Below are 12,770 nucleotides of genomic sequence, written 5' to 3'. Positions count from 1 at the left end.
CTCCATTTCGTTATACCGTGTATAATCCACGCTCTACTGACCCACTTATGTGATTCGATCGGGCACTACAAGTTCATAGCAAAAACTGCTGGAGAACATTTATGAATTTTTAATCAAGTCGTGGAATTTCGCGCGGTAAACTCATATAGCAATGTTGGAAATTGTGCGGAAGCGGAAGTACAACGTATTCTGCGATGTGCCAACTGTGTATATATATATATAGAACTCCGAGGATTTAATCTAGACATTGTCTGTTATAGAATTAGTGGGTATAGAATTTTGCGAAAACTATTTCTCCCGCGGCAGCTCGAATTGGAGATCGGTGAACGATGAACGGTAAACTTGATTCAGCTATGCGCGCAGCTGTCTGCCATGCTATGCCATCATCATCGGCATTACCTACGAATATCGATCATAATCCAGCTAGATAGTTATTGAAAATGCCTGGTATTCCCTATCTAGAAATTAATTATTACCGAAGCTTTGAATCTTAGTGCACTACTAGCTCTCCGATACGTAAGCCTATATAATCCGTCGAGTTAGTGTACTATATATGATGTATCTAATAATAGAAACACTAAAAAATCGTGTCTATTATTCACGAATGTTATTACACACAGCTTCCATCATAGTACATAATATATATACGTTATATGCCTGCAGTGATTTCAGTGGCCGAATATTATGGCGAGGATCTGAAAATGTCCAAGATCTCGAGAAACGAGATGGGAATTTATTTGTGCATCGCGAGCAACAACGTACCACCAACTGTCAGCAAACGAATTTCCGTAAGCGTCCACTGTAAGTAGCGCAGTGCTTATTGAGAAAACCAAAGGGTTTAATTTCTTCAATGGTAAAATGTTAATCCGACGTGACGTGTCGGTTAATGTTTCGATTTGCAGTTCCACCAGTAATCCGTGTACCGAATCAGCTGGTCGGAGCTCCCTTGGGTACAGATGTGAGCTTGGAGTGCTTCGTTGCAGCTTACCCAAAGGCTATCAATTATTGGGTCACGGATAAGGGTGAGTCTGGGTTTGTCCTAATATCCGTGCAATCGTTCGATTTATCATTGTAATAAGTATTTATATATATATATATGTATTTATAAAAATAGAAAATTGTGTATGTTTTTGTTAAAAGGAGCTATGATAATATCGAGCATTAGGCACTCTGTTCAGACAGTTTCGATATCCCAATTCGAAGTCAGGATGATTCTGACAATTCGAAACTTCCGAAACATCGACGTGGGAACGTATCGTTGCGCCGCGAAGAACTCGTTGGGGGATGTCGAGAGCAGCATACGATTATACGGTAAGTTCATTGTCGAGTTTACTACTTAGACTTGAGTTATCGAAGTAGTATACACGCATGCAGATGCAGAAATGTCGGTCATTAACGTCAACATAAACGTATACGTTAATGATAAAATATGTATAGGATAAAGCGGAGATCTGGAAGATCATATACTATGTAGGTATATGTATACGTATATATATATATAGGAGAATGCTGCAATACAGGGTGTATATTTTAATTCTCACCGAATTGTTTGCGCAAAAATTCATTCGACTCTTTAACCGTGCAACGTAGAAAATTTTGGAAGGATATTCTCTTTTGAATCTATATATATATACATGTAACTAAGAATATAATAAATTAAAAAAAGATTTACTTTATATAATATTAATATCTATTAGAATTGAGTGTCTATATAGGAGGAATTAAAGTACATACCCTATATATATGTACAATTACTAGAGCAACCGGCTCGACCAGCCTACCGGACGAGAAACTGACTTTTGATTTTCCGCCTCTTTAGGCAAGAATCGCTTCCGTATTAGCTGCGTTATTCTTGTTGCGTCAACGCGAATCAAGTAAGTCGCGTGGAGGCTAACCGGTCTCTCCGGGTAGAGTATACATATAGGTCTATACTCGTAAAGGGAGGAAAGCTTCTCTCCTCTAGACTGATCGTGGGATGATAGGAATAAGAAGCTTTTCTTCTTACAGCAAACATGCTCACGTTTACAAGCATCCTCACTTTGCGGTAGAAACCTCCCAGGATTTTCTTCTGTATCATACGACAGCGTCTTTCGTTCGGTCAATCCTCATCCTTTTCCTATACGTCTATACTATACTGCGTATACTAAACTATATACTATACGACATTGGATCTTCCGACTGGGGTCGCGCGCTATACAGCCACTCAACCCCACCGCCAACGCGCCAATCTATTTTGCCTAAAGGATGCGAAGCCCGAGCTGTCAGCATTTTAATCTTCTCTCCCTTTTCCTTCAGAGAATAGATTTAAAAAAAATCCCTATTTGCCATTTCTTTAATCGGATTACAAGCGGATAATGCTTTCTCTTACATTGCAGAGATTTTAGGTACGGACAAGAAGCAGATAGAGTTTTACGACGAAGAAGACGAGGTAATCTACGGTTCCGCTGAGTTGGAGAATATGGAGAACAAGTCTCCAGCTGTGCAGGACAATACGATTCACGGTCACGTAGGTTTCCCTTCAGTGGCAACAGCCTCGCCGACTGTAAGGATCAGCAGGAAGAGACCAGCAGTTAAGATGAGCTCTAGGGCGAATCAACTCCAGAGAGCTTCTCCTCTCCTAACGCTCGTAATCATTTGGTCGATGGTATGTCTGTGTCACAGGTGGCAATGAAACACTCGAGTGGAGATCCCGATGCTTCTAAAAACTAACAACTGACCGCACGCTCTGGCTATATAATTATCACTCGATCATAACCTGCGTCCTTCTTCAGGGTGATGCACCTCTCGGATTTCTCCACGGAGGAATTACTGTTCTTTCCTACAATTTACATTGATTTACCGTTATATGCTATATATATATATATATATATATATAGCCGGGAACCATCATTGCCACGAGTCGTCAATCACAGATGTTAGAGTACAGCAACCGAAAGGTAAAACTGTACTTCATCAATTAACCTCATATTGCAGTCATCCGCTCGAGTGCTCGACGAATCAGGAATTCTGCCAATCACCGTAAAATAACAAGTTTATAATAAAGAGGTAATATAATTAATATTTGCCGAGTATTATCTTCCTTGGACCAGTCTTTAAATTAAATTGTCATTAAACTTGATCGTGCTATATAAGAAGATAGAGGGGGCGGGGGGGGGGGGGGGGGGGAGGGGCGAATCGGCACAGGCATTATATTACATGTTTTAATTAAAACGAATCTCTCGTATTTCAAGGATATACGTGTATCAAATATATTATGTGTTTCTCGTACAACGCAGTCAATGCTCTTTAAGCTTTTTTATTTGCCAAAGAGGTGGCAAGAAGAAAAGGAGTCAGAGATGTACGAGTGTAGATTCTACTATTATATAAGAGCCGCAGATGCGTACTTTCAAATTGAGCGGGGCTCATAACACATGATATACATATAATGCATTTAATTGTACATACAATACCTGTCCTGTTACGAAAAAAATAAAAGAAGAAAAAAAAAGTAACTAGTGCAGCGCGCTTTTGCAAATTTTCCATTGGACGTGTGCACGTATGAGAGGGTCTTGCGAGAGAGTTCATACGCGTGTGAATATACTGACACGGCAGGGTAACGATAATTCATCGAGATTATACTTTGTGCGAATGGCATAACGTCCATGGGAAGCTCTTATGACATCGTTTTAATAGATATACCACATTTAACGAGTATCACGACAACTTTTACGATCCAACTTTCATCAAAGTATACCGATTGAATAAGTGGCCCGGAATTTACTATAACTGCTTGCTCGTTCGTGAATAATTCGTACTTACAGATGTGTTGTTGCTGTCACGACTTCCATATTCTTCCGCGTGAAATTTTATTCAGCGAATTTACTCTTATAACCTACTTAACGTTTCTCTTCCAACAAAAAAAGAATCGAGTTTAAATTCCCTTGTACAGCTTGATTACTTGTTGGCAGATCGGAAAATGAAGTAATTCACGAATCTAGTCTGACAATAATGGCAAAATGACTGTATTCCGAACAATACCCTTTAATTCCTCCATTGTGTCTTAAATTAGTATTATGCTCAAAATGTTGAATGCTTTTTCGTAATGCTTGTCGTACTTCCAAGCTATCAGCAGGACTTATGCTATTATTTTGACTATTTGTGCATGCAGTAATTATAATTTAATCGAAAGAACCACACCTTTCGTTTGTTATTTCTAAATCGTTCTTTAGGCGAAATCGTTGCAATGCAAGATTAATATGTACCCTATATTGATTTTCTATTAATAGTCATAGTGTAACGTGATTAATTGCAATAGGGCACAGATATGTAATAATGTCAAATCAGTTAATTCTGCTTTATAATTGGTTTCAATGCAAGCGTATAATTCACGAAATAATTAACGAAACCGGGCTTTTTATTTGAATAGACGATAAAGAATGTGATAAAATCAAGCAAATATTGAAAAAAAAACCAATGCATCGTAGCTCAATTAAATGTTTAATGCTGAACTCCACTTAACTATGCCATTTTAGCTTGAAAATCAATTAGAATCCATTTCCAGAATTTTAGTCTAGCCGAACGAAATGAAATTCTTAACAAACGAGCAACCTCCAATTTTGGACAGATTATTTTTCCATAGGGATCGAGCAATTTTTAGCGTTAGGTTGGATAATGCTGTTGTTATAATAAACATGAGCCAAAAGTATTTTTATATACATCTCCTTAACAGATTTTTATTTTAGATGGATTAACGTTTTATTTAGTCAGTTAGCTAGAGTGTGCGTGTGTGCGTGTGAGAAAGAATTAAAGATTCTGACGAAAAGAAAATTGTTTTAAACAAATGACCGAAACTCTCGCTATTTTCACTTTTGGATAGACTGGAAAGAATAAATAAATAGAGCTCTCACTGTTCTCAACGAACATCAAGCAGCGTGAAATATTGCAGGATAATTTATTGCTTCGGTAATAAGCATCGTGGCGCAATAGTTAAAACAATGAATGAGCCATTTGGGCAGTGCAATAAGGCATAAGGCATATAAAACGTAATATACATATATAGTAGGTATATTTATTTTTTCGAGTCAACTATGTAGGGGCAGGGGAGGAAATATGTTTTAATCAGGCTCTCGCTTGTTTGGAAAGGGGGTTAAATCCGAGCTAAGGATCGAATGTCAAACGATAGCTGAAAGCTGGGCGAGAGGTACTGCAGGCTGAAGCTTGGCCGCGCTAGGACGTATCCTTCTTTACGTCGACGCGACGTTCTCCTGATGCTCTGTGTATTTACTGCTGAATAAATCGAATTTTCCCCCGTTCCTCAGTTCTTCAGTTTTATCGCAGCCAAGCCTGTCATACGATCCTTCTTCTTCTTCTTCTTCTTCCTCCTCCTCCTCCTCCACCTCCTCTTCCTCTTCCACTTCCTCTTCTTCCTCCATTGCCGCCATTTCGTCCACCACCACCACACTATCTCTTTCTATCCCTATCCCTCGGCAATCCTTTACAGTTTACCTCATTCCATTCGTCTTTCCTTTCTCTCAACACCTGCAAGAATTGCAATGTCAGCTGCACTATTTTGTGGCAGTTCTTCTTTTATTGCACAGCAGTAACTCTGTTCTATTGCGCCGTTCTCCCTTTCCAACCAACTCCCCGAATGCGAGTCATCATTGATTGTTATACCATACATGCATAGCACACACTACGTCCCGAAATTCAAATCATTCGAATCACTCACCGCGTCGTTGGCACACGAAAATCTTTTTTCCCTCGTTTCAGCCCCGCTGATTCAGCAGCAATTTATTCGCAACGAGTCATTATTATTCCACACAATATTTCAACTTTAAGAACGAGATCGTAACGCGAGACTAACCGCTCGATTAACATTCCAAATATGACGAGAAAGGGAGTCGGGCTAGAGCCGAACTTTCGTTATTATACGGAAACCGAATAAGTATTGTTGTTAGGAATAATGAATATTTCTTGAATCTCTCGAGGAAACGGACTGCAGCATGGGGAATGCTTAATTTGACATTTGAAACTTGATATACCTGGCTATACGTTCGAGGGAGGGGGGAGGGTTGGTCCCGAATCACTATTGGAATATAAGTAAGGGGGTGGGGGTGGGGTTCGAGAGAAAAGGAAAGAGGAAAAAAAAGAGAGCTTCACGGTCACTATGAGAAATTAACGGTAAATCCTCCTTTAAGGACTCTAGGAGGAAGATCTTAGTTCCTTCATAAATAAACACAACTGCTTGAACAGCTGGCGCGGACGTAATTCATCGCGAATTAATTTAAGGGCCATGCTTTCCTTCCCCGCCGCACCCAGCACTACTTTCATTAAAGGTCTGCCAGCACCATTTGGTGGCTCGCTTTATGCTGATTTTATTTCCCTTCTTTCGCGAACTTGAGATCTCAGTAATTGTGCGGTATTATTACCCCAGGAGCATAATGGCCACGTGAAATATGGCCCATCGAACGCGCGGCGCACCTCGTGAAGAGGATTTCACGCTTCAGTGAAAACCCCTGCGTTCGTCTTCTCTTCTTACGGCTTCCTCATACCGCAGTCCCATAGCAGCACAGAGCTATATCACACTGTACATATACTATATATATATATATATATATATACATCGGAGTCGAAAGTCGGAAGTCTTCCGCCGCCAGCCCTCTTTTCACTCCTCCACCCCTTTCCCCTACCCACCCCCCACTCATCTACGTCCTTTGCACTCGAGCTTTCTTCCCCTGATCTCCCACCACGTTGCATACTCTCCTCCCTCCCCCTCCCATCCCACCCTCTTTTCTTTTAACTTCTCCGGTATCAGTGCTTTTCAACACTACCCCCCCCCCCCTCTCCCCCGTCCCCGTATACGCGGTACGACCGAATCTTCTTTCTTCTATCAGCCCGAAAATTCGCTCATTTCAATGTGGATGCCAGTCTAGAATATATATGCTATATAATTCCATCATTATTTGAGATGCGATTACCAACATTCATGCTGATCTCTCGCGGTTTCCTACGAACGAGGCTGCGATAATTGATCATGCCATAAATGATATGCATTAAATTTAGTAGAAACAATTACAGGGTGCCCGTATTTTAATCGCCGCGCGCAAATGAGATAATACGATGTTGATTCGATCAGATGATTCTTATCCAAGAAGCGTTACTGGAGGATCAAGCATGATTTTTTATAAATAAAATGGCCTTAATGTTAATATACTACTTTAAAAAAAAATATATATATATATACAATATTATTATACATATATACAATTATAGTATGCATTGTACTTATAATATATGTAGTATATGTATATGTAAATAGCTGTTTCTATTTGTTGCTAGTTTTTATAGAAATATGCTATTTACATTGTACGATAAATTATTTAAGACTTTGGTTTGAGATTGCGATAAGTGTTCTTATTTGATCATGCCACAAAGGTTTTACTTCCGAATTATCGTGGAACGAATCTCTAACAGCAAAATCCATCAAACGACTTAATAACTAAACGGCGATGTATAGCTTATCTGCTATTTTAAAAAGCTTAGGCTAAATATAATATATTATAGAGAGAGAGAGAGAGAGAAAGCTAGATTGATTTGCAAAGTGCATTTTTTCTATACAATAATTAATGTTTTAAGCTTGCAATGGCCTTCAGATTGGGCTGTCAGACATTCGCTCTAATAATTGACACAAAATTGATCTTAAATGATCGACTAAATAACGTAGGAAGAGTTCGTGTTAAGTTGTAAGTTTAGATTGTATAATATATTAGTTGTGTAAAAAGATTGTCGAACAAGTCTGTACATAACTGTGAACATACGCTGTAACTGATCCATATTTCAATAAAAGAAAAGCTTGACCAATTCTATTGTTATTTCGATTTTCGACGATGAATTCTGGTTTATGAAAGTTTACATGAAAAATGATTTGGCGCAAGGAGATTAAACATCATCTGACTTTTGCATGACGCTCTCCCGAGGGATTTGCTGTCCATGGAAAACAAATAGTATATTAGTTATGAAGTACTCAAACTACTTCCAAGCTGGTTAAAACGAAGATTACATTTTTCAGGTACGTAAAGCTTCTATTAATGGAATAATATACTTCATTATAACTTACTTAACGAAGTATAACGGAAGTTTCCTAATTTCGAATGAAATTGCTCAAGTATAGGGATGCTCTTTTTTTACATGAAATGCAGTATTTAAGAAACATTGTGAAGCCAATCTTGTCGACTATTTTATTCCATCTCTATTCGGAATCTCCTTGGGAAGCATGTATATACATATATATAGAGTATGGTAGGTCCAGCTCGAGTATAGACCGAAAGAAAATCAGAAAGCACATAGAGCGACCAATGCTGAATACAGAGCAGTTTTGCTTTATTAATAATGAGATTCCGCAGCAACAGAAGCTAAATTTTATTTCTAAATATTAAATATTTAACATGATCAACGTTAATTCAGTAGATGAAATTTCAGATGGAAACGTTTCATGTTTGAATAGAAGAAATTCTCATTGACGCATACATCATTGATAAACCAATGATTTGAGGAATTTAATATTGAATCTACGTGCCTGCAAAGTAAAGTAAAAGAGAGCTGTATGAATCCTTAAGATAGTCTAGATATGCGCGATATCTCGTATTGCATGTGTTATGGGACATATTAAATTTGACGAATTTCCGATTGGAACCGCGACTGACACGCAGGCTCAGCTTCTTTTAAAATTCGATGAAATCAGTGTCTACAATCGTGTTTGCATTATTAGCGAAATTTTTTGTAGCCACCGCGAGAACGAGGGAGATAAAAAAGAGGTAAGCGAGAATCCATTTAACAAATATTGTAGTAGACTGCTTGTTGAATATAAAACTGGAAACTGCAATTCTGCAAATTGATTCCATTGCACAAAGCTGCGGCTACTGAAAATAGTTCCTGTCAGTGGGGAGAGACTGAAGGAAGAATAGAGTTGTTTGTTCGTCGCGCGTGTTTGTGCTTTTGTTTTCCGCGGAAAAAATTGAAACGAGAGGAAAATTTGAGAAGAATTTGATTTTATCAATATATATAAACATGTGTGTGTGTGTGTGTGTGTTGTACCAGGAAAGAAGAGGGATGGATGGGAAGAGGGGCGTAGAAGGAAAAGACAGTAAAATTCGTTCAATATTATTTGAAAGTTGTTTGAGTAGAGCAAGGATATGCCGAGCTTGCTCTCTCACGCACGTGCAGTGTAGGTAGGGTAAGAGTCAAACACTTGGCACCAGCCGGTGCCGGGTATGTGACATGAATATTTGTTTCTAATAAGATATGCTGCTTCGCCAGCACGATTTGATGTACGTACGTTCCACTACAGTGACGCCAGGGGGGGGGGGGGGGTGCTGCTAAGTGGAATGCGCAAAATGTAGTCTTTCATTAGTATTATCAAAGCTTTCTCTTGCTATTTTGGCGCTTGGAATTGGAGGAATCGCGATGATAATAATAACGGTAATGAGAAGAAGCAGAAGCTGAAGAAGCTGAAGAAGAAGAAGAAGAAGGTAGAACTGCGAAGATAAGCCAACATCGTTGGGGTTAATTCCGTCTTAAGGCATTATTGCAAGGGGATATCCCTGACGAAGCAACAATTTTACAAGCTGTCGGACAAGCTTGAAGAGTGCAGGTGGGAAAAGATCGCAAGTAGCTTTTATAGAGATACTCTCGTATAGCGTCGCATTAACGGAACGGAATGGATCACGTCTTTCTCCGCTCGTAAAGTAATGCGCGCCGGGCTCTTGGACTGGGCGGGCCGGACTTTGTTTAGCTCGCCATGCGAGTGCACGTATAGCAGTATACTATAGTATAGTATAGTAGTAAGCCGTTTCGCGTCGGTCGGGACTCTCGAGCGGCGTGGTGGGCGTTCGGCCCATTTTATGCTTTCTCTTTACGCCAGGACAGCCTCCTTCGTGCGTTTCACTATGGTCGTTCGGCTGCCTGTCACGGCTCACGCGCTAAATTGCATCAAGGATTCCCCCCTCCACACCCCCCCCCCCATTCTCTGCCTATTTTATACGCACATACGGCAATTGTAGCGCTCACCTTTGCCCGGCACGTACGCGAATCCTTTTCACATTGCTCGACTTTGATTAGAGCCACAGAAACGTGAGAAAACCTTCCCATCTTCCTACACGTTTTCTCTCAAAGCAAGCTTATATATATATATATAGTATAGTACTATGGCAGATGTGTATATATATATATACGAATGTCATTAGCTATAGTATCGTGCGGAGGAGTATCGTCGAGTGATGGAACTGGAAGTATAGAGAGGAAGAGCGAAAGTAGAACAGTCAATAATTTATCTGGCCCGATAAACGAATACACAAGGCATAGACGAGCAAAGATAGATGTGGGACTGGAGGTGAAACGCTGCAGAGAGGGAGGAAAGTGCTGGCGTTGGTGGTATTTCGCATAACTCAGGATTACTTTGCTCTGTGCAGAGACAGGATCGCCTTATCACCTGGCACTGGCTCACTTTTACTTCCGAGAGAGATGTTTCCCCCGCCCACAGCCCTAAGTGACACTTTGTCAACGAAAAGCCGCCCTCTTTCCACAAACAAATGGATCATTCTGGAAAGAGAAAATAATGAAAAACAAACAACGATACTTTCCGTCAGCTCCTTCATACTTTCATTATTTTCTCTATAGTATTATATCGGTATAATATGTGTATATACCAATGTTCATTTTCTATATTATATACAATTACGGTATAGATCGAGGAGATTGAATTTTCTTCGAGAGCCTGTCCATCGATAATTAATTAGTATACGATAGAATCCACGACGATAATAGAATATCCTTGGCATAGCGAGCGAAATCGCAAAATAGTATAGGAGAATTATATTCTTCGCTCAAGTCATCCACTCGCTTTCTGCATCGGAGAATAGAAAGATTTCTTTCCTCGTTCTTTCAAACTTTAACTGCGTGTCTCGCGTGGATGAAATCGCATGCGGAAAAGTTGAAGATAAGTAAATAGAAATAGCCTGGGACGAAATTTCAGGGAGCTGAAAAGCCAACACACGATGAAGCGATAGATGCGCTCTCGCGCGCGCGCGCGAACACTTCGTTATTATGAATGAGATTTACACTAGCTGGCAGACGGTCGAATATTTTAGTAGGTAAAGCAATATATATTCTCAGCAGCTCCGTCTGCTGCCCTCTGTATACATGTAAATACATATAAGAAAGATTGGTCAACACGTGACAAATACTTTTCAATACTTCTTGGCAATCCTCCAAATAGAAGTAATAGCGTTTCACGTTTCCATTGCTTAATTTAACAAAATCCAACTAGCTTAATGATCCGTTATTTACAGCACGTAGTATTTCTGACTGGAAAATTTTGATAAAGGACACACGAGAAGGAGAGAGATAACGCTCGATAAACTACAGCAGCAGCGTATACCTTACACGGTTAGATAATACATAAAGTAGCATTAAGTTTGGAAGAGAAGCTGGTTGGATTCTAAGCGTTTCCACTTAAGTATACGTTGGCCTCGCTAGAATTTACGAGCGTAAATTGAAGCGATCGTAATCTATCATATAGACGAGCGAGAAGATTAATATATTTGAAGGATGCTAATTTGAAAAAATTGTGGAGAGAGAGAGAGAGAGAGAGAGAGAGAGAGAGAGAATGCTATAGTCGTTACTAATGAGATATTAAAAATAATGAAGGCGAGCAGTTTTTAGTACAATAAAAGGAATGTTGCTGGCAAAGTCAAAGGACTATTAGGCAGGCGTTTTGAAATAAAAGGCGAGATACTGTATACTCACGGGGAAAAGCAGTTAACGAAACCGGTCAACGAGCTACGTGTACGCGTAAATTCAACGTCATAACGATCATCGTAACGCTATAGTCAGCCAAAGTGAGAGATAACGCGCTATAACCTCAGGCGAAGCTTCCTTCGTGCTGCGCGTGAGTGTGATACATAAAGCAGCGTTATGTTCGGTAGCCATACTGATTAACGACGGCCGTCCGTACAAGTGACCGCTACCACTTGCTTCATCGAGCTTCCCCCCCATCAACGACTCTCTCTCTCTCTCTCTCTCTAGTATAGAGCAGTTCCAGCAGCATTTCTTCATTTCTTCCACACTAGACTTTTTCCAACTTGTGTCATCACTTTTACCTCGCTAGTGCAGATAATAGCCTTTTATCGCATCTTCCACACTGCACCCGTGACAAAGCTCCTACTATCTTCCTCCCTCCCTCCTTTCCCCCACTCTCTCACACTCACTCTCTCTCTCTCTCTCTCTCTTCGCTCCGCACAATTCGATATTTAAAAACAATTCCGACGGATAGAAATTAATGTAAATAATAAATAATTAATTTTCCGAGTGACGCATGAATTATTTAAAATCACTTTCTCACTCTCTCTCTCGTAGCGTTGCTGATACATTGAGACCAATCTGGACGCGGATGGTCTCAGGTGGATTGCACTGTTCTCCTGTCAGGCTGCGTCCTATTAATTTTCCCTCTACTAATCTCCAATCTGTGTCTCCTTACTTTGCAAAGTATTACGAAGGATTCATGACTCCCAGCTCGACAAGCGCAATATTCGTTATAATAAATTGTTTCTCTTCCGAAGGAGAGTACCCTTGCTGAAATGGTTCAATTCATTTCATAAAAAGGTTTAGTTATGGTGGGAATGGTGAAAAACCAATTAAACGCCCGTTCGTGCATTTTAAGTGCTTCCGAAAAATAATAGCTGGAGCACCGAGACAACATTTGTGTGTCGTGAAATATTCACAATGTTGGAGAATGG

General features: G+C 39.9%; 1 protein-coding gene across 1 annotated transcript in view; it reads left to right on the top strand.

Annotated features, from left to right (window-relative positions):
* LOC136776110 (lachesin-like) overlaps positions 1 to 6,017 on the top strand; it is a 29,217-nt gene extending 23,200 nt beyond the window's left edge. The window contains exons 7-10 of the mRNA XM_066731479.1: positions 664 to 801; positions 903 to 1,022; positions 1,141 to 1,311; positions 2,376 to 6,017. Of these exons, the coding sequence (XP_066587576.1) occupies positions 664 to 801; positions 903 to 1,022; positions 1,141 to 1,311; positions 2,376 to 2,671 (725 nt within the window). The 3' untranslated portion in view covers positions 2,672 to 6,017. The remainder of the gene's footprint in view (positions 1 to 663; positions 802 to 902; positions 1,023 to 1,140; positions 1,312 to 2,375) is intronic.
* Positions 6,018 to 12,770: the final 6,753 nt, after the last annotated feature.

This window comes from Prorops nasuta, unplaced genomic scaffold (genome assembly GCF_024137725.1).
Source record: "Prorops nasuta isolate Cenicafe-Biocafe unplaced genomic scaffold, Cenicafe_Pnas_1.2 PNAS00009, whole genome shotgun sequence".
Taxonomy (NCBI): Eukaryota; Metazoa; Arthropoda; class Insecta; order Hymenoptera; family Bethylidae; genus Prorops; species Prorops nasuta.
Note: the sequence above shows the minus strand (reverse complement) of the source record. Positions and strands in the feature narration are given on the sequence as shown.